General features: G+C 57.6%; 1 protein-coding gene across 1 annotated transcript; it reads right to left on the bottom strand.

The window, feature by feature from the left end:
• Positions 1-1,292: 1,292 nt before the first annotated feature.
• Positions 1,293-11,288, bottom strand: ADAMTS15 (ADAM metallopeptidase with thrombospondin type 1 motif 15). Its single transcript, XM_005437648.3, is given in 10 exon segments — positions 1,293-2,155; positions 2,568-2,743; positions 3,375-3,556; positions 3,676-3,853; positions 4,180-4,463; positions 4,902-5,069; positions 5,724-5,856; positions 10,229-10,580; positions 10,582-10,982; positions 10,984-11,288. Coding segments are annotated over 10 exon segments (2,832 nt in total). The 5' UTR covers positions 11,161-11,288; the 3' UTR covers positions 1,293-1,374.
• Positions 11,289-20,011: the final 8,723 nt, after the last annotated feature.

Consider the following 20,011-nt stretch of genomic DNA (forward strand, 5'->3'; position numbering starts at 1 on the left):
TTGCACAAAACCCCGGAGGGGGAAACCACTTGTAGCTGCTCTGCAGCAGCAGGCGATCCAAAGCCCCCCTCTTTCCCCGCATGCCTGAGCCCCGCTGAGCCCCTTTTCCCCAGGAAAGCCCAAGACCCAAATTTATCTCCTGCTCCCGCAGCTCAAAAGCAATGCTGGGGAGGTCGCCCCGGCTCTGCTAGTGTTCGGTTTAGGATATCTCAGCAAGGCTTAACACAGAGGAAAAACAACCCAGCCTGGGCCAGAGGTTGAAGGGCAGAGGGTGGTGGGATGTCTGGGCACGGCGTACTGGTCCCATTAAGCAGCGAGCACCATTTCCAGAGCGGAGTCAAGTACTGGCAAGTCACAGGGCTGCGTCTGACCCTGTGCCGTGGTACTACAGTACGGTTGCTTGTGGCTTTTTTGGAATGACAGCTCAAATCTCAGGTCCGTAGTGATCCCTTTTAGCCCTGAAAAACTTCAGGCGGGCGGTTTACAGCCTGTCCCGGACCAGGGTGTACAGGAGCATCCAGCCACGTGCTGAGTGCTCACACAGCCCCATCCCAAAGCACCATAGGATAAACCTCAGCCAGGTGAGAGCCCACGGGGAATAACACCATCCCCACTACGCAAGGTTTACATCCCTCGAGAAGGAGAGGAAGGAGGTTAAAAAAAAAAAAAAAATACAGAGTTAAGCACCATAAAATCTACACTGGTCAGGTCATAAACATGAGGAGAAAATGAAAATAAAGCCACCACCTTCTAGCCTGGCCCGGGGCTGCTGCTGGGGCTCTCCAGCCCACCCAGGCTGCAAGGTCATCACCAGCAAGACACCAGTCCCAGCACCTCGTTGCACCGGTGGCTGGACAACGTGATGTGCCGTCGTTGCGTTGGTAAATCCTTTTGATCCCGTTTAGCACAAGTGTTGGGGGAGTCCGGGGAGGGGGGAGGTAGGCTTGGCCCTGGGAAGACAGGGGAGGCTTCGACTGTGCACTTTAGGGGTGTATCCCTGCCTGTACTCGGATCCATCCCGGGCAGTGACTCTCCTTGTTTCCATCCTCGTTTTCCCCACCCCCCCCAACTCCCAGTCTCCGCCGGTGGGTTTCTGCGTCATTCGGCGGCTTCGAGGTAGATGTTCGTTCCCGCTCTGTCTCAGAGTGACCTGGTCGGTAAAAGCCCTCTCTCCCAGGCGCGTGGGCTGTCCGTGCTCTGTCCCACACCCAGGTTCCTTTTTGTTCCCCCCAAATTTTTTCCTGATTCCCCCCACCCCCACCCCATTTGCTATGTGCTATGGACATCTCCCCCTCTCCCAACCCCTGGCTGCTGCTCAGCCGCATCCAGCCAGAGTAACACCATGCCCTTCCTCACAAACACCCCTTGACCTGCTCAGCATGGCCTCAAGGTGCAAAAATCCAGCTCCTGTGGCTTCCTCCGAAAATTGCAACTCTCCCTGGGCAGCAGGTGCCCGGTTGGGACCGAGCACTTCAGCGCCCGTCTCTTGAAACCCCGACCGCAGCTCTTGGAGCAGGGAGACCAAGGTCCAGCTTCCCACACCGGGCAGGGCTCCCCACACAGCCGGACATCAGCCGGCCGCTGTGCTGCATCGCATTCAGCGGCCGGTTGGCCGTAGGAGTCGCGACAAGCCACCGAACGCTTCTGCAAGCCATCGCCGCAGGTGACGGAGCAAGCCTCCCAGCCACCCGCCGCCCACTTGTAGGAGGGACGTTTGTAGCTCGGTCTCCCACCGTCCAAGCGGTTGGACAGGCTGAGGACGCTGTTGTTGAGGTCTGGGGAGGTCTTGCCCTCCTTCTTGTAGGAGGACTTGTCCTCCTTGCTCTCCTTGGGGAGGTAGAAGGAGTAGCGTACCCGAGGAGGGGTCATCTTCCCCACGGAGAGCACCTCCAAAGTCAGGGGTTCCTGGATGGGCTTGAAAGCTTGGAGGCTCTCGACAGCCGTGCCGGTGCCGCTGTACCGCAGGACGCTGCCCTTCACCATCAGGTCCCTCTCCACGGCCGAGACGATGAAGTGGCCGTTCAGCAGGTACTTGCCCTGCCCGTTCTTCAGCGCCAGGTAGTTGTCGTCACTGATCAGCCCTTTGTAGCCTCGCTGCCTGATGTCGATGTTGGAGGCGCCCGCGGGGATGACCACCACGAAGTTGTAGCCGTGCCTGGAAGTGAAAAGCAGGTAGGGCAGGCCATCAGGCAGGGGAGCATCCCGTTACGGCATGCCCCTGCCCCGAAACTCTGCAGCTACAGCTCGGAGATCTTCCCACCCCTACAATTATCTCCTCCTTCCTTCGAAGATCATTTTGAATCTCCTCCCTCAACAGAGTTTCACCTAGGCTGAGGTCACCCAGATACGGGAAGATGCTGAAACTCCTCTGGCTCAACAGCATGGACCTACCAGAGGTAACTCCATCAGCAGAAACCGACAGCATGTTAAATGTGTCCTGCTCCTTCATCACTAGCACCAGGACAGTTTGCTCAGGACCCCAGGCACCATCTCCAGGACCTTCCCGCATCCGCCCCAAAAAGCAGAGCTGGGAGAGGGGAAAGCGCACGTGGTCACCTAGCACTTACATGGGTTTGGTGAACAAGCCTGAGACCTTCTTGCAGCTCTTGTTGTCTCCTCCGCAGACGCTGCATTTATCAAACTTCTTCTTGGAGCCCAGCTTCCCGTCGCAGCCCGCTTTGATGCATTTGCCCTGGACGCAGACCGAGGTGGAGTCTGGGGAGCAAGGGGTGCCATCTACAACCTGTACAAGGGTGAGCAAAACAAGCTGCTGCATCTTCCTCTGCCACCCCACAGAGCCCCGCAGCTGCGGCCATCCAAGGTGGGGCTACCTGAATCCAGCCAGCCAGCCCTGAGGAGATGCTAGCGGGCACCGTGTCGCCCTTCGCTCATGCTCTGCTTTGCAGCTGGGAATTTTAAGGTTTCTGAGAATTGTTAGGTGGGACTACATCCCTTTCTGGCCCTTTTGATTGCATCGGTGCAAAGGGAACAGGCTGCGATGGAGACACAGATAACACCACCCTGCTCCGTCCCTTGTCTGGCATGCACATCGCTTCCCCGGCACTGTCGTTATCATCCTCTATTTCAGGATCATGAACATATCCCAGAGGCACCTTTCCAAACCCAGAGGAAGACCCTCCATGGACCAACTTCAGCCCTGAAATAAATAAGCTAATACATCCAGGCTGTTCCATACCAGCCTGGTGGATTCCCATCCTCTACAACCTCCTGTTCCATACCAGCCTGGTGAATTCCCATCCTCTACAACCTCGTCTAACACCAGCTGCCCACCAGACAGGGAAAATTCTTGCATTCCCAGGCATGCTGGAGTCATCCTACAGCTGAGATGCTGACCCTGAGGATCTCCCACCCACCTTGGGTGCCAGCACGTAGAAGTAGCCGGTGCCATTAGCCCGACAGATGAGCTTGCATTTATCCCGGGGCGAGACGCCGGAGTATTTGGGGACCCAGGAGACAGAGGCGGTGAGGCGGTTGGTGCTGTGGCTGTAGCCGTTGAAAGCCTCGCACTGCTCCTCACGGAAGCTCTTCCCTGGCACTGGAAAAAATGGGAATGTGCATGGGATCAAGGACCAGCCTGGACCTTCGGCTCCAGTTTTATGGGGTTTTTATACGTCATGCACCCAACCACAAGCGAACTGAGCTCCAGCCCCTTACCTGCAGCAGGGCAGGGGTCCAGGTTGCAGGAGCGGTACTTGACGCGGATGCCCTCGCAGTAGGAACCCCCGTTGGCAGGTACTGGGTCGGTGCACTCCCGCTTGGCCAGCTGCACCCCACCGCCGCACGTCCGTGAGCACTGCCCATAGGGTGCCCACTTTGCCCAGCCACCGTCCACCTGTGGGGATGCAGGGGATGAGATGCTGCATCCCCATCACCACCGGCTCCACCCCAAGCAGGGCTCTCCAGCCTCAGAGCCATCCCTTTGTAAGCAAGACCTCTACCAGCTGCTCCCCAACCTGCCTGGGGCTGGATGGAGCGGTACAGCACCATCCCTCCCTGAGAAATAAGCAATACCCAAGGGTCCTCCACCTCTTTTCACATCCGTGTCTCCCCGCCAGCTCCCCAGCACCAGGAGGAGAGGGATTGCTCAGCCAGCACCCAACACAAAAGCTCAGGGTGACCCCACGGGATGTTTTTGAGGTTCACGGCGCAGGTACTCACCCTGTACTTACTGATGTTATGCCTCTCAACACAGGCACCCTTCAGGCAGAAGCGCCCCTCGCCACAGCCCGTGCCATCCGCCCAGGGGAAGTGCCGGGTCTGGCAGACGATCTGCCCGCGCGCCTTGCCCGTGCACCAGAGCTTGGCACAGTACTGCATGTACGGGCAGGGCTTGGAGCCCACGCCAAAGGCCAGCTCGCACTGCTGGTTCAGGCTGTAGCTCGTCCCCGGTAAGTCTTCGGGCAGCGGGATGGGTTTGGCAGGCTGGTCCAGCAAGCAGTCTCCTGCAGAAGTGGGGATGGAGGGGTCTACTGGGTCCTTGGGGGGTTCTACAGACCAGTGTGGGGTGGGAGAGCATTGCTGCGGGGAGGTGAGGGGTGGCCGCCGGTAATTTGGACAAAGCTGTCCCAGCCACGCGCTGCCAGCGGGACCAGGATGCCCTGGAGGTCAGCTGTATCCCAGACCCAAGAGACTCCATCTCTTAGTAACCACCAGCAGCTTCAGGGCAGGCATCACTGCTGGGGTCACCTCGGCACCGAGGAAGCCTGGCCGTTGCAGAAATGCTGCCAAACTCCTGGTTTCCTTCTAACTTTGTTTGCAGAGTGAGGAGAAGAGTCACTCTACATCCCATCAGCCTCTCCCAGTAACCAACCGCAGGGATGGATCCTGCTCCCACAGGGCAGGGACACAGGTAAGGGGGCACGGGGTGCAGGAGGGCTCACCGTGGCCACTGTCTAGGAAGTCAGTGATGATGGCAGCGCTGCAGGCTGACCAGGGGTTGGCACGGTCGATCTGGATGAGGGTGGGGGACATCATGTGGTTGGTCTTCAGCCGGCCGAAGACCTCCTCGCAGGCCTTCACGTTGTCATGGGGCATGTTGAAGACGTGGCCTGAGGGGGTTTAAAGGAGGGCAGCATGAATAACCCTGCTTGACATGCAGAGCAGGGCCTCACAGATTCTTGAAATGGGGAAACTGAGGCACAGAACAGGGCAGACCACTGCAAGGATTGCAATGGCTGCGGGCAGCCCAGGAGACATCTGGGGAAGGATGATGCTCGTGCACACCCTGGCTCTGCCTGCACGACTGGCACACATGAGCCACCCTGCCAGCAGCATCCCTGAGCCAGCAAGATTTCCGGCACTGTCCCGGCTGCTTTGTGCACGTGGAAAGCACATGGAAGGGCAAGGGAAGATGCAAAGAGAAGGAGACTTCAGCACTCTCCCCGCTCCCTCCTCCTCCTCCTCCTCCCCACCGAGCAGGGCAAGTGTCTCCAGAGGTAGGTGTGCCCTCTGCCTGTTATTTCAGGACTCCTGAATCCTGGATACCCAGCCGAGGTAGCAATCACAACAGCAAACTCTTTTGCTTTCTCAGCAGCTCTTTCCCACCCAGCTCAGGGGGGGTCTCATATGCCCCAAGGTGGAGTTTCCCCATCACTGGATACCGGTTATTGTCTGATCTTCCGGAGGCCAAAACCAGGGTTATTTTGAACCTCGTCAGCTCCTGGCATTTCTCCCGAGAGGAAGAGGAGAGCAGGGAGCCTTACCCAGCTCGTGGGCGGTGGTGAAAGCCGAGGGCAGCCCGTCGTCCTCTATGACGGAGCAGCTGCGCTTGGGGTCACACATGGTGCCTACATCCGCCATCCCCAGCGTGTCGCAGGTGGTGGCACCACACAGGTCCTGCAAGGCACGGAGGCAGCGGGTTAGTCCTGGGGCCAGCATGGGCGTCACCATTCCTCATCCCCACACCATTCCCGGTACCCCACAGGGAGCTGATCCCCAGCCTGCTGGGGGGAGCAGCCCGAAGGGATGGGGACCACATCAGGCTGCAGGGGTAGGAGACCTCAATCCTGACCCAGACCAGGCTGCAACCCTGTGTTTGCCTTTAACCCTGGCACTGGGGATGCTTTTTGTGCATAGCATCCTCCCACGCCTTCAGTGACAGCTTTTCCCACCCAAACGGCTCCTCCAGCCAGGGTGGAATTGGTTTCGGCACGGAGGAGTCAGTCTGGCTCCCATTTTCATCGTGAGCTCAAGGACCGGACCCAGGCGGGTGGATGGGAACATACCTGGACTCGGGGTCACAGCTGACCCCTTTTTCTCAGCTTCTCCCTAGGAAGAAGCAGCCCCTGGGCTGGTCCAGAGATTCCCAAAGCTAAGGGAAGTGCTCCTGCCTCTCCAAGCCACTTTGCAGCCACTCCTCAAGGAGCAACGAAGCCCAGCTGATTGAAGGAGGAACCAGACCAGCCCCCCCACCCCCGACTCAAGAATGGCCGGACCCCATGCAGTTGCTGCCAGGATAGAGGATGGGAAAGGTCTCATCATAGGTGAATCTGCCCTTCTTTGGGATCTCAAGGGGCTTGTGCAACTAAAAAGTCCATTTGAAGATGTGCTGCTGCTGCAGCCTGGCAATAGCCTTGTCCTTGGATGCCCCTTTCCCATGCTGGGGTCTGTCGGTGGCTTGGGAGGGCTGGAGCATCGTCCCCATCCCTTGGTGCTGTCCCAGCTGGGCTGGGAGCTGCCGGGGAGGCTGTGCAGGAGGCAGGGAGCTGCTTTCCACATGAAAAGAAAACGTAAGGGACTTGCCGGGCGCTCCCATACTATAAATAAGTGTGATTCATACTCAGCGCTTGCCCAGCCAAAGCGCCTGGGTTGCTCGAAATCTCGCATGAGCTGCTCTGCCAACATTTCCAGCAAGGTTTCCAAGCTGAAGGCATTCCCGCGCAGGCAGGTTCAGCCGTGGGTAACTAACAGTCCTGATGACTTCAGAGAGCCCCAGCCAAGGCTGAGATGGCTTTACCAGGAGACCTGTGGCTACAGTCTGGAGGCACAGAGCAGACCACGATCTCTGGAGAGGTGAGGTGAAGAAACGCCTGGGTCCGGGCCGGCTATTGCAGCTGGTGGAAAACCCCATCATACAGCCAGGTTCAGCTCTCGCTCCGCAACAGTTTTCCCTGTCAGCTGGGACCTCGCTGCATCCGTGATCCCACTGTGTATCACTGCCGGCAGGAACAAGCAGATGGCAGCCCCGCATCCCTGGTGGCACACCACCAGCACTGAGCACGGGGTGACCAGGTGGGGCTAGCAAGCCCAGGCACAGGGTCCCCTGTCCCAAAAAGCCAGTGCCATTGCCATGCTAAGCTCACCCAGGGGTGCAGCTTGCCCAGTGCCCCCTGCCTACGCTCTTCCCTGAGGCAGTCCCACAGCTGGAGATTTGGGGGGTGAAGATGGGACACAGGGGGATGACACAACATCACAGGGAAGAGGCGGCCGCTCCTGGCTCCCCACTCACTGCTCTTTGAAGAGTCGCTGTTTCCTTGCTGGCACAGCGAGCTTTTGGCTCCCAGCCCAACACCTGCACTGACACACTGACCCACTTCTGGCTCTTGAACCTTGCCTGCCGGCTGCGGGGATGCATCAACGAGTGCCTCTTAACGGGGTTTTCCCAACCCCCTCAGCCACAGCCTCCCAGGGACAGCCCACTTTGAGAGGCTGGGCGGCATCTCTGCACTCTAACGAGGGGTCCCGACTCCCCCAAAACACCTCCTCCAGCCTTGCTGGGGGTCCAGCCTGCGCAGGAGGGGAGGTGATGCAAGGATGGAGTTACAGAGGGGAGGAGAGAGAAAGACAAGCGGTTTAAGGTGGGAAAGCAGCATGCAAAGGGCCAGCTCTGCCTCTGCAGGATGTGCTCGCCATCACTGGTACCCCCCACTGCCAGCCGATACAGGGAGGATGCCCCAAGGGGTTACAGGCGACCTGCTCCATGCACCATCAGGACTCTCCTGCCAGCCTGACCTTCATCTGTGGGTACTTCCATCCCCTGGTGAACTTCTCAAGATGTTCTGTAGGTCGGTTGGCAGGGAATCCTTGTGGCTAGTGCATTAATTTCCCTGCTCAGCGAGCAGGTCATAAGCACTCTCCCTACCATGGGGGTTTCTGACGTGCGTCCAAAGCAGCCCCAAAAAAGCTGAGCCTTGAGCTACAGAGCTCCAAATTCCCCCACAGCATCTGCTGCATGTTAGGCTGCAGCCAGATGTTCCTCAGTGCGACATCCCTTTGATTTTACAGTGGGCCAAAGATGTTCAGCAAACCTGTGCTGGTGGGATGGCAAGGTCCAGGGTGGGTGGGAAGCATGGCTGAGCCCTTTCCCATGTGCATGACGCTGTTTCCAAGAGGCAGGAGTGCAGCTGAAGGCTGGATGTTCTGCAGGACCCTCCAACAAGCACCGGCTCAGGTAGGAAGGTGAAGGTCCCACGGCCACAGTTGCTGGCAGATCTGCGCCCACCGACTGAGTGGGACCGAGCTCCCCAAAGGCAAATCCACGGTCCAGCGTGACCGACATCAGGAAAGAGCAAAACCGAGTGGGAGAGGACAGTCCCATTCATCAGCAACTCGTTGACACAACTGGCAACTGCCTATCAACTGGGCTCGAGATGAAATTTAAGTTGGGGGCTTATGTAACAGCTTTTTGGCAGGGAGATAAGCTTCGGGGTGTCAGGGGACCACAGATGGATACACTCAAGGAAGGCAGATGTCTCCTCCATCGTGTGCCTTTGCACCAAGCTTGCTTTGGGATTTCAGGAATGGATGGTTTAGCAATGTGTAAGAAATGCAGCTCAGCCGTGATCTGCAGCTTTCAAATCGCTGGGAGCGAACCCGTCCCACGTGTGGCTCCAGTGACCTCACCAGGTTTCCATCCGAGATGGAGCTGGCTCGTCCCCACAGGGGTGTCAGCAGGTGTCCTCCTCTTCACAGCCACCCTGCACAGGCAGGAGCTGCTCCAGCAGGCTGGGGTTCAACCCTGCCTCTGCTCCAGCGGGATTTACAGCCGGCTGGGGGACATGGTCCCTGCCCAGGGCAGGGGGACAAGCAGGACTGGCAGGATGAGGTCTCACATGTCCTGCACAGCATCATTCCTGCTCCAGGCCATCGTCAGCCCGCGCTGACCCCAGGCTAGGGGCAGCTGAGCACTGTACCCTTCCCACCCACAAGTGCTTGACCTGGAAAGACGTTTTGGGAATGGTCTCCTGCTGTTGAGGGGAGTTCCCGACCTGTCCCAGAGCCAAAAACAACTGGGCAGGGATGGGGAAGGAGAAAACACAAGTCACTCTTGCTTGGCCAAGCCTGCTGCGGCCAGGGGAGATAGTGGCCATCCCCTTCAAGCTGGGCTTATCCTTCCCCCCCCCCCCCCCCCAGTGATTTGGGGGTGCAGGTGGCAACACCCCTTAGCCTGGCACCGCACCAGTGTCAGCGCTGTGGCGGGGAGAGGAGCAGCCCCCGGAGGAGGCACTGGGAGGGGTCTTGCTGCTTCGGTGTCCCCCAGTTCACAGGGGTGGGAGGACGGCGAGCTCACTCATCACCCTGCATCCCACGTTGCCTGCGGAGCCCTAGTGAAACGCAGCCCGGCAAAGCCCCTTTCCACCAGCCCATGGCAGCTGTGAGGAAGACTCTTGCCTCTTCCTCCCCCCCACAAAGTGCTGGCCGTATTTCTGGTGCTTTTCTTCCAGCCCTGAGCTGGGTCTGCGCGGAGCAGCCAGCATGCAGAGGAGAGGTCCAGGTTCTCAGGAGGACTTCGCGCATGAGTCAGAGGAAGCAGGGAGAGGGTTTGTTTTTTTTTTTTTTCTTGGCAGGTGCCACCATCAGTTCTTCCCAGCTGGAGAGGGGGAAGTGGGGCCACGCTCCTCCTTTTCTGGGCTCAGACCCCGCGTTTCGGGGTGGTGGCTGCTGAGGCTCCTGCCAGGAGGCAGGGGATGGAAGGGGGGTTTCTGCCCCTGCGGGCAACCTGCCTTTGTGCACCTCCTGGCCTCGCTCACCCCAGCAGGGCTTTCTCCGGGCTGCTGGCCAAAACCTGCCCAGAGGAGAGCAAGGGCTGGCTCAAGCAGGCTGGCTCCCCACCTCGCTCCCCCCACCCCCGCACCTGAGGGTGGAGGGTCCCTTGGGAAAAGGGGGATCAGCCACAAGTGCAATGGTGCACAGGTGGCAGGAGGTTAGCAGGGTGCAGGGCTCCTTGAGATGGGGGACGGCTCTGCGGGGTCATCCCCCCTGCACCCACCTGCTTGGTGAAGAGGATGGCGGTGTCCCAGTACTCGGGGTGCTTGTCGCTGACCTTGTTCCACTTCTTCTGCCAGGCGCAGAAGTTGCGGAGGGTGAGGGCGGCGTTGCTGGTGACCTTGGGCCCCTTGTCATCCTGCCCGATGAGGAGGAACTTGACCACGGAGATCTGGATGGGGTTGCGGATGCTGGGGTGCTTGTAGAGGCGGGCGGCCGTGGCCATCAGGGTGAGCAGGTAGTGCTGCAGGTCATCGCCGTGGAACTTCACCATCGACTCGTCCGCCACCACCAAGGTCTCCACGTAACGGGGGACAGAGGCAAAGCGCTTGGCTCGACCCCCTTTCCCCCCCCCCGCGCCCCTGGTACTTGTACAGCGCCTGCAGCACGCCGGGGGTCAGCCCAGAGCCCACGGCGCAGCGGGATGCTCCGGCCCCGACGGGGCGGCCGGGGCTGCGGCGCTGCAGGCGGTGGGCTCCCCCGGCCGCCCCCCCCGCCAGCGGGCTGATGAGATACTCGGCCCCCCGGTAGCCGAAAGCCCCCCGGAGCCCCCCGCAAAGGCTGAGGGCGGCGAAAGACTCCCGGTCGGCGTTGACATCCCCCGAATAGAAGCAGTGGCGGAGGCCGGGGAGGGGGCTGGCGGCGCCCGGCGCGACCCCCAGGTAGTGGGCGGCGAAGGCGGGCGCGATGAAGTGGGCGTCGGGGGAGAGGTGGAGGTAAAAGTCCTCCCCGAAGGCCGAGAGCTGGAAGACCACCGCCCGCCCTCCCCGGGGGGGGCTCGGCGGGGCCCCGCCTGAAGTAAGAGCGGCCGTTGATGTCGGGGTCCAGGCGGAGCGGGGTGACCACCGCGGTGTCGGCCGGGTCCCCCCCCGAGGGCAGGCTCAGCCCCGGGGCGCCCAGCAGCAGCAGCGGCAGCAGCGGCAGCAGCGGCAGCATCGTCCCGGCGCGCTCAGGGCCGGCGGCATCGGGCTCCGGGGGAGGCGGGAGAACGCGGGACCCGGCCCCCCCCTTCCTCTCTCCTTCCTCCTCCTCCCGCTGCTGCGGGTCCCGACGCCGGGGAGAGGGGGGGGGCGGGGCGGGGGGAGCGGAGCGGAGCGGCCGCGCCAGCCCCTGCCCCGCCGCTACCTGCCTTGCGGGGCGCCCGGGCTTATATGGGGCGGCAGCGGGGCGGGGGCGCGGGGCGCGGCTTGGCCCCGCCGCAGCCACTCGGGGCCGGGGGGGACGGCGGAGCGGGCGGGAGGGGCGCCGAGCGGCGGGGGCGGGGGGGCGCGGGGGGGCGGGGGGGGGGGAGGGTGGGATGCGGTGGGATGGGATGCGGTGGGATGGGGATGCGGGGGGGATACGGTGAGATGCGGTGGGATGGGATGCGGTGGGATGGGGATGCGGGGGGGATACGGTGAGATGCGGTGGGATGGGGGATGCGGTGGGATGCGGTGGGTTGGGGATGCGGTGGGATGGGATGCGGGGGGATGCGGTGGGATGAGATGCGGTGGGATGGGGATGCGGTGAGATGGGGATGCGGATGGGGATAGCGTAAGGTTGCGGTGTGATGGGATGCAGTGGGGTGCAGTGGGATGCAGGTGGGGATGGGGATGGGGTGGAGGTGCAGTGGGATGCAGTTGGATGCAGAAGGGGTTGGGGTGGGTGTGGTGGATGCTGTGGGATGGATGCAGTGGGATCTAGATAGGGATGGGGTCAGGGTGGAATGGGGTGGGATGCGGAGGAATGGGATGCAGTGGGATGGGAATGGAGAACAGGGATGGAGGTGTGTTGGAATTGGATGTAGTGGGATGGGGGTAGGATGGGGATGGGATGAGGCGAGATAGGATGTGGTGGAATGGGGATGGGGATAGAATGGGGGTAGGAATCAAATGGGGTGGGGACAGAGTGGGATGGGGTGGGGTGGGATGAGAGGGAATGGGGTGGGTTAGAACGGGGTTGGACTCTCTTCACTTGTCTTCTCGCAGTGGGGAGAGGGACCCCTGCAGACCCCCCAGGGATGCTCCCTCCTGCCACTTCCTGGTCATGCTGGGTCCTGCCTGAAGCAAAGGGGCAGGATGAAGCTCTGTGGCCCCCAGGGTCGGGGTCTGGTTGGGCAGGGGTGTGCGATGAAGCTGAAAGACCCTCCGCTCCACACTGGTATTGGCAGCTGAGGTTTTAGCTCTCAGACTTCTTCAGGAAGATTATTAATATGTTTTTCACAACCTGGGTGAGTCTAGCGCTGAGATCTGGGCTCCTTCAGACCCGCCACCCCAGCAAAATGCCACCCCAGCAGCCCCACATTCTGGGCCTCCAAACCAGGGGTATCCAGTGCTCTCATCCCTAGGGGAACGGCCTGCGGTGCATCCCTCCCTCTGCTCCCCCAGCCCCACTCAGTGACTCCAACCGAGGGGTAAAGGAGCCATTTCCCCTTCTGAGAAAATGCTCAGCCTCCCTGCATGCCCAGGGCCACCAAAAGGAGCACTCGCCGAGCGTTAATACCCGTAATGTCCTCTCCTTTGCGGCCCCAGGACACACCACATGGAGTATATGGAATTTCCCCATGCCCGCCAAACCCAGTGATCATCAGGATGGTGTTTGGGACCAGGGAGGATGCTGGGGCAGCTGATGCTATTGGGAGGTAAGAAGATCATCACGGCTGGGAATTTTTTGGAGCAGGACAGCAAAAAGGAGGGCAGCAAAGAGTTCTCGGTGACCACCTGTGGCTGAGGAACAGATTTATTGATGGCAATAAGCACCCCGACATCGGGACAGGCTGCACAGGGAGGTGCCCAATGGGTCTTTCCCCCCCTGCAGCAGCTGTTTCCACGCAAGCTGGTTTTGTGCCCAGAGGGAAGGATGGACATTTCTGTAATACTCCAAGCTACAAGCAGACATCCAAGTCATGCACGCCCTCATAGCCCACGCTCCTTTCCAGCACTCCGGGTTGATTTAAGGATAAAATTAAGGCCTTCTCATCGTCCAGGCTGGTTTTGATGTGATTTCAAGCTTCAAGAAAGGCTGCAAGCACAGCTGAAGAATTTGTGCATACGTGAAATATAAGCCAAGGCTGTTGCTTAAGACGCAGAGCCCACAGCCTGCAGCCTGGCTCGTTTCGATGCCAGCGCTTCCCCCATGCTGTGGTTTGCTCAGTCGTGTGCCTTGCAGCTGAACTTGTGACCCAAAATCATCAGCTGACTGCACTGGGCTCCATGAATCAGGGATTTTGTTTGCTGGCCAAAGTGCAATGTGTACATGGATGTCGGTAGGACCACAAAAAGAAAAACGGGCAGCGCAGGGAGTGGAGGTGCAAGAGGAAGAGGACACAACCTTGAGCATCTCCAGGTGCCAGGAGGGGATGTCTCCTTCCCACAGCACTGCCCTGTTCAACAGGGCAAGTTTATTCTGGAGACCACAGCAGCATCCAGGGTGGCACATGGTCCCAGAGGTGCCACCTTACAGTGGCAGCACCCAGCTCTGGGCTGAGCACATGGCTCCTGGGGACATTTTGGGAATGAAGCTTATTTGTGAAGCTGTGTCAGAGTCAGTTCCTGAGCGGGACATTGTGCTTCCTCCTGCCCCCACCTCCACTGTTTGCTCTTTGTGGCTTTGTGTTTAAAGACAGTAAAATCTCATTCCTTTCACGTGCAATGGGTGGACAGCAACACTTGCATCATCTCTGATGGTGTTTGGTGGGGAAAGGCACAGCAGAAAACCCCACAGGCTGGGACATACACTGCAAGGAGCTCAGGGGTCTGTGCCCTACAGAGATATGGATGAAGAGCAGCTGGGAAAGGGAGCAGAAAGGTCCCTACGTGCACTGTGAGAGCACCTTGGCTCCAGGTACCCCAGCCTAGAGCTCATCATGCCAGGGTTGGTCATTGCTGTCCCAGGAGCTCCAGCCCCTCCATCCGGTAGATCTTCTCCAGCAGCGGAGGATGAGTCAAACAGAAGTGTCCGGACTTTACCTCCAGCCTGGAGAACATCTGATTGCCTCCTGATGGGGAAAGGCAGGCAGAAAATGCGAGTGTTTTGGCTCTGTCTGAGCTGCGAACTGCTCCGTCCCGTCAGACACTGGGTTTTAGCTGGACTCGCTCTGTCCCGTGATGTTAATGGCGTGCCAGCATCCTTGGGGGTGACGTGAAGGGATGGATCAGCTGGCTGCTCTCCCACAGCCTCCCTTGTCCTCTCTCTCTCTGGACAGGTGGGAATCACCTACCCAAAGACAGAGCTCGGTTTCCAAGCTGGATTGTCTGCTGCCTGCGGTGAGTAGAAAAGCTGCTGAGAAGATGGAGCAGATACTGCCCTTAGGCCTCACCCTTCACAAGCAGCTCCGAGGGCTGCTGGCATGTCTCAGAGCACTCCAGAGAAGAAGGGAGGCGTATTTTTATTTTATTTGTTTGTTTTTCCCTCTAGCTCAATGTGATTTTCCCAGTCCCTGTCACTAGAGAGGACCCAGACAGAGCCCTTGAGCAGTCCCAGGGTTGCAGTATCTGCTCGGGGCGCTTCTATCTCCGCAACACATCTGTCTGGAAGCGGGGTGGGTGAAGGGGAATATCTCTGTTATGTCTCCTGCCAAGGCGAGGGGGCAGATTACAGCGATCAGCCACAACGGGAGGGTGAGGACAAGCTCCCTGCTTTGGGGGACCTCCCAGCAGCTGCCTGCACCCCACAGCCCCTTACATCTGAACGAAGGAGCCAGCCCAAGACAACCCCTTGGTCTCACTCTGTGTGTCTTTCCAGGTGCTTGGGGCTGACCCTGGCTGCTCTTCAACCCCTGGAGTTTGCCTGGGTTTAATGGTAATGGGCCGGATATATGTGGCCTAAGGAATGCACATGATAAGTAGGGAACAGGGATGGAAAATGCCTTTGGACCTCACCGAACAGCTACAGATAATGAGGTGCATTAAGGTATACAAGGTAAATCAAATTTTTGCCTAGAAACCACTGTAAGGTAGAAAACTAACTCACCCTGGCCTAATCCATAACTCGTCCTGATCCTGAAATATCAGTGAGCTTCGAATATATGAGCTGGTCCACAGTGTAGACCCTCCTTCTCCCCACTTTCCTCCTGTTTCATCCGAAGCGCCTCCGGGAAGTGACGACAAGTTATTTTCTTTCCTTTTTCCATCACTGTTGTGATGCCAAGGGCGTGAATTTAGGAATAAAGAAAAAGTGGTGGTGTGGGGGGGAAATCCCCCAAACCTTGCGTATCACCTGGCTGTTCCATTTCAAGAAAGAAATAGTTTGAAATAGCCCATCTGAGAACTCTAGGCAGAAGGTAGAGTGGAAAGGTTGTAGGCAGGGAAAACCTGGAATTGTGAGCCGGTCGCTTGTCCTGGGCTGGAAGGCTGGCAGGTCGAGGGGCTGGGCTCTCACCCAAACGCTCTCCCACATGGGTAGGAAGGAGGATCCTCTCCAGGGGCTGAAGATGAGTCAAAGTGAGCTGTTAGGCGGCTTTCCAGGAAAGGAAGACTTGGAGAAGAAAATCTGGCTGGATCTAGAAAGGGTCATGGAAGGAGAGATGTGCAACCTGAGCACGTGGAGGTCTTAGTCACCTAAAACCTGCCCCATCCTTGGTCCAGGAAGACGCTGAGTTTAATCAGATTTATTCTGGCTGGGATGATAGCAACTGGAGATGGGCAGCCATGGGTTCCCCATGCAGCCTGTGCCGTTCTACGCAACAGGGATGGCAGCAGCACTGTACCCGCCCTGTGGGAGAAGAGGATCTGGGCTTTAAACACCTTCAAGCACACACCTACAACAACAACCTACTTGCAACACAACCAAAATCAAATCGGCCCTCTCCCCCCATGCACGGGTGGGGAATCTCTGTGCCTTGGCTCACTGCTCCTGCAGCAGGAGCATCTCTGCTGCCTTCTCGCGTGGTCCCGTCACGTCACATCTGGCAGAGCTTCGACATGGGACAGAAAAAAATCATAAAGCTCAGTTTTGCCAGATTTCCAGCCAGTATTGCAGGTCCTGGGGTGGCTGATAGTTCATATACCCAGAAAGCATCCAAAATTCCCCTCTTTCTTCACCCCCCTTGGTATTTAAGGCTGTTTTCTGTTTAACGGAAGATAGAGGTTTTTCCAAGGTCTTTTAAACCAGTGAGTGGAAATTTAGAGGAGCTAGATGTGGTCCCACACAGCCCAAAAAATGGTATCACACATTTCTTATCACTCATACACACACCTCCAGTCCGAAGATTTATGGCCCAGGGCTACACAGCTCTGTGTTGCACCCGCCTGCCTGAGGCAGGGTCCATCCTTGATTAATTAGCTGTATGCGATGTTCATGTGAGAAATACATAAACCAAAGATGCAGAAAGACCCAAGCTTGCAGAAGGGTGAAGCTGCGGATCTGGGTAAGCCTGAAAGGTTCTCAATATTATGTACATCTGGAATAAACCTGGGGTGCTGGAGATCTACAAGCCAGCTGCCAAAGATGCTCATCACTCAGGGAAACCATTATGGAGTTCATTCATTTTCCTCAGCCCATAAACTATGCGAGTGTGGGATAGGGAGGAGGGGGAGATTCAGATGTGGGATTGGGGTGGGGTTTTTTTCTTTTTTCTTTTCTAGAGAATAGTATTTTTCACTATTGCATTTCATCATGGCATAACTTGCCATATTTATTTAGCACTCTGTGGGCTGGTTCATAGGAAAAGCAGCCCTGGGGCAGGCTTGGAGGTCTCTGTCAGATCTGGAGGTTTTTAACCCCAGGTCGGATGCAGCTTTGCAAGGGGTTTGGGGAAGGACCGAGCAATCCTTGGTGGCTCTTCTCACTGATGGGCTGGTCTCCGGGCACCTCGCAAGCCTCGAAAGCCAGCCAGGAAGCGGAGAAGCAGCTCCCCAGGGAGTGCAGAGCCTGGGAGGAGGCTACAGTGCTGGAAAGAGGATTTAGCCCTTGATTTTGGAAAGCCATAATAAACCTGCTTCCCTTATAGCCGCTTTGAGTGGCAAACCCACCCTGAGGCGAGGTTGCCCTCTGGTGACACTTGCTCTGTACATCAAGGTATGCCACGGAATGGAAGGCAACGGTTTGCATTACGAGTCAAAGCATGATTAAAAATGGAGAATAAATCCGGGGGTGCCTTAAGATGGTTTAGAAATCAGAGGCAGAATCCTTGCAAATCAAATCAAATAATCAAATGAAATCAAATCCTTCGCTCTCGCAGTACCCAGCTGATGATGCCTCTAGGGCGCCAAGAGCTTTCAAGGCACCTTCATCAGCTGATAAACTGAGGCCCAGCCTGGCTGTCCCTGCCCTTCCCTAAATCCTAAAAATCTGATTTCCCCAGGTCTAAGGGGCTCAGTAGGAATTAGGGTTTCCCCAGCATCCCTCTGACAGCTGCTGAGCCTCACGCACTGTCGGTGCACCGGCTGCTGCACCGGTGGGGGGGTGTGTGTCAAACGCTGCGCTAAGGGGGAGGCAGAGCCGGATTGTTACGGGGTGCTGAGGGGTTCCAGGTACCAAATGTTAACTAAGCACCACTTGTAAGGCGGGGGGTCCCTCTCGTGGTTATGCTTGCGCAGCGGGGGTTCGGCGCGGTGCTTCCAGGTTTATGCCACGTTGTGATGCTTAATTCGCTTGCTGGTTCCCCCACGCTCCAAACCAAGCCCAGACCCCCCCCTCCTCATGCAAACCCAGGGCAAAAACCATCTCCCTGAATCTCACCTGCCAACCTTGGCAGCTAAGGGAGTTTCACTGAAGGTCATTTGACAGGACACGAGGCCAGGGCCCTGATTTAAAGCCCAGCTGCTTTTCAGGGAGGGATTTCTTTTCGCCAGCTTACTTTAAAAGGAAAACTAATGGGATTGCTCCTTTTGCCATCAAGTGGGTTTTGCACTGCAAAATTTTGCTGCTGCAGGACCCGCTCATGGCAGCAAACTCACTGGGATGGGCTGAGGGTTTCCCACCACGCAGCATAAGGCGGCACTGACATCTAGTGGCAATGTTTTTTGAGTTTATAGCTGCTTTCTTGCTCAAATTATTCTCCCATATGTTTTCCCTGGCCTGAGGGCAAAGCAAACAGGGGAACACCTAAAACACCAGCCCAGCACTGCAAATTTGGATGCAATCCCACTTGCAGAGCAAGGAGGGCACAGCAAAGCATCCCAGAGAGCCCTGAAACAGGGCAATCTCGCTGCTGCAGAGCGGGAACAGCAAATGCAACGCAGGTCTCACCCTGGCAGTCAAAACCCCTCTGGGAGCTGGGTGCCAGGCAGCAGGAGCACAGGGCTTGGTCCTCTGGGAAGGATGCAGGAGGGAGCTGCCGGCTGCCTGGCTTTGCAGAGCTAGGGAGATGCAGAGGAGAGCAGGGCTGATGTTTGCAGGCTGTGTGATCAAAAGGGTCTTTAAATCACAGTGACTAGGGAGTTAATGGCTTTCACATGCTCAGCAGCCCCATAGAAAGGGGAGCCGCAACCCCCAGGGACAGGCAAGGTTTGGTGGCAGTGTGTCCTGCAAGGGGTTAAGACACAGGAACCCCGAAAAACCTTGGGGTGCCTCAACCTCTGCTGGCAGGAGATGCGGAGGGGCAGCCAGGTGAGGTTCTGCTGTCTCCCAGTGTGCCTTTGAGCTGGTTTGTAACGAGCCCAGGGAGGCTACAAGAAATTCCAGCTACTGTTTGTTGAGCGAGCCGCTAATGAAAACCAGCGGTGCCTTCCAACTAAGATGCAAGCATGTCCTCTGAGATCAAAGATGCAGCTCTGAGAGCGGAAAGCCAGGAATAAATTGCATCCTGTCGGACAGACATGCCCACTGTCGCCCACAGCCTTACCTGTCCTCATTCAGACCAGGGCCACCACGTCCCTTTGCCCACCCTCAAGGCGAAGCCCAGCAAGATGCACGCCTGTGCAGGCACCTTCACTGGGCTTTGGGCTTGGAGGAGGCACTTCTGGCTTCTGGTCCTGCCCCTGGGCTTTTCTTCTGATTTTAAAAACCAAACTGTGTTTTCTCCCCAGCCCAGCAAAGCCCACCCTGGCCACTACTGAGAAGCCACTCCAGCTGCAGGCTGAGCTCCCTGCCAGGAGAGGAGGGGGCTGCAGGCTCAGGCTGCCCCAGGAGAGCAGCCAAGGCACTGGGTGTCGAGGCAGCACATAAGATACGCAGCCCTGGCAGGATGTCTCAGACCAAACTACACCGTGCCTGGCACTGCTGCTTTTTTAATTATTTATTTATTTGTTAAATTATTATTTCCTCCACTCCTACGGTAGCAAAACCCACACTTTAAAAAGAAGTAATCAGAGCCTTGGCCCCAGGGCAGCACTGCTATTTAGAGCCAGGGCTCTGTGTTTACTATATAGGTAGGGATGTGGCTTTTAAGTGGAGATAATAATAGAGGGGCAGATGTAAATACATCCTCCGGTAAAGGGAGAGCAGCCTTTAACCCTGCACCCCATTGCTCAGCTGTGGCCTGACTCTGGTTTTCCAGGAATCCTGAGTTGCCAAATGCAATTCTTTACCCTTTTGGATCTTTTTAAGATTAGGTTAAGGGAAAAAAGAAAAAAAAAAAAAACCCCACGCAACAACCCACAGTGTAGAGGAGCTGGTCCTTGGGCTTGGCAAGGTTAAAGGAGTACGAGCCCAGCCCTGAGCATGTCCACTCCCTGTAAAAGGTTGAGGAAATCAGGATACGGAGCAGGATAGGACCCACCAGCCCCAGGCTGTGGCAAAGACATCCCAGGGTACCGCAGTGCCGCACAAAGGGTGCTGCCGAGGCCAGGAATCTCATGAACTCATGGGGAAGGAGGGCTTAAGAGGAAAGAAGGAGTAATATATAAGGAGTGATTTCCCTTTCTCC

Source organism: Falco cherrug, chromosome 17 (genome assembly GCF_023634085.1).
Source record: "Falco cherrug isolate bFalChe1 chromosome 17, bFalChe1.pri, whole genome shotgun sequence".
Lineage (NCBI taxonomy): Eukaryota > Metazoa > Chordata > Aves > Falconiformes > Falconidae > Falco > Falco cherrug.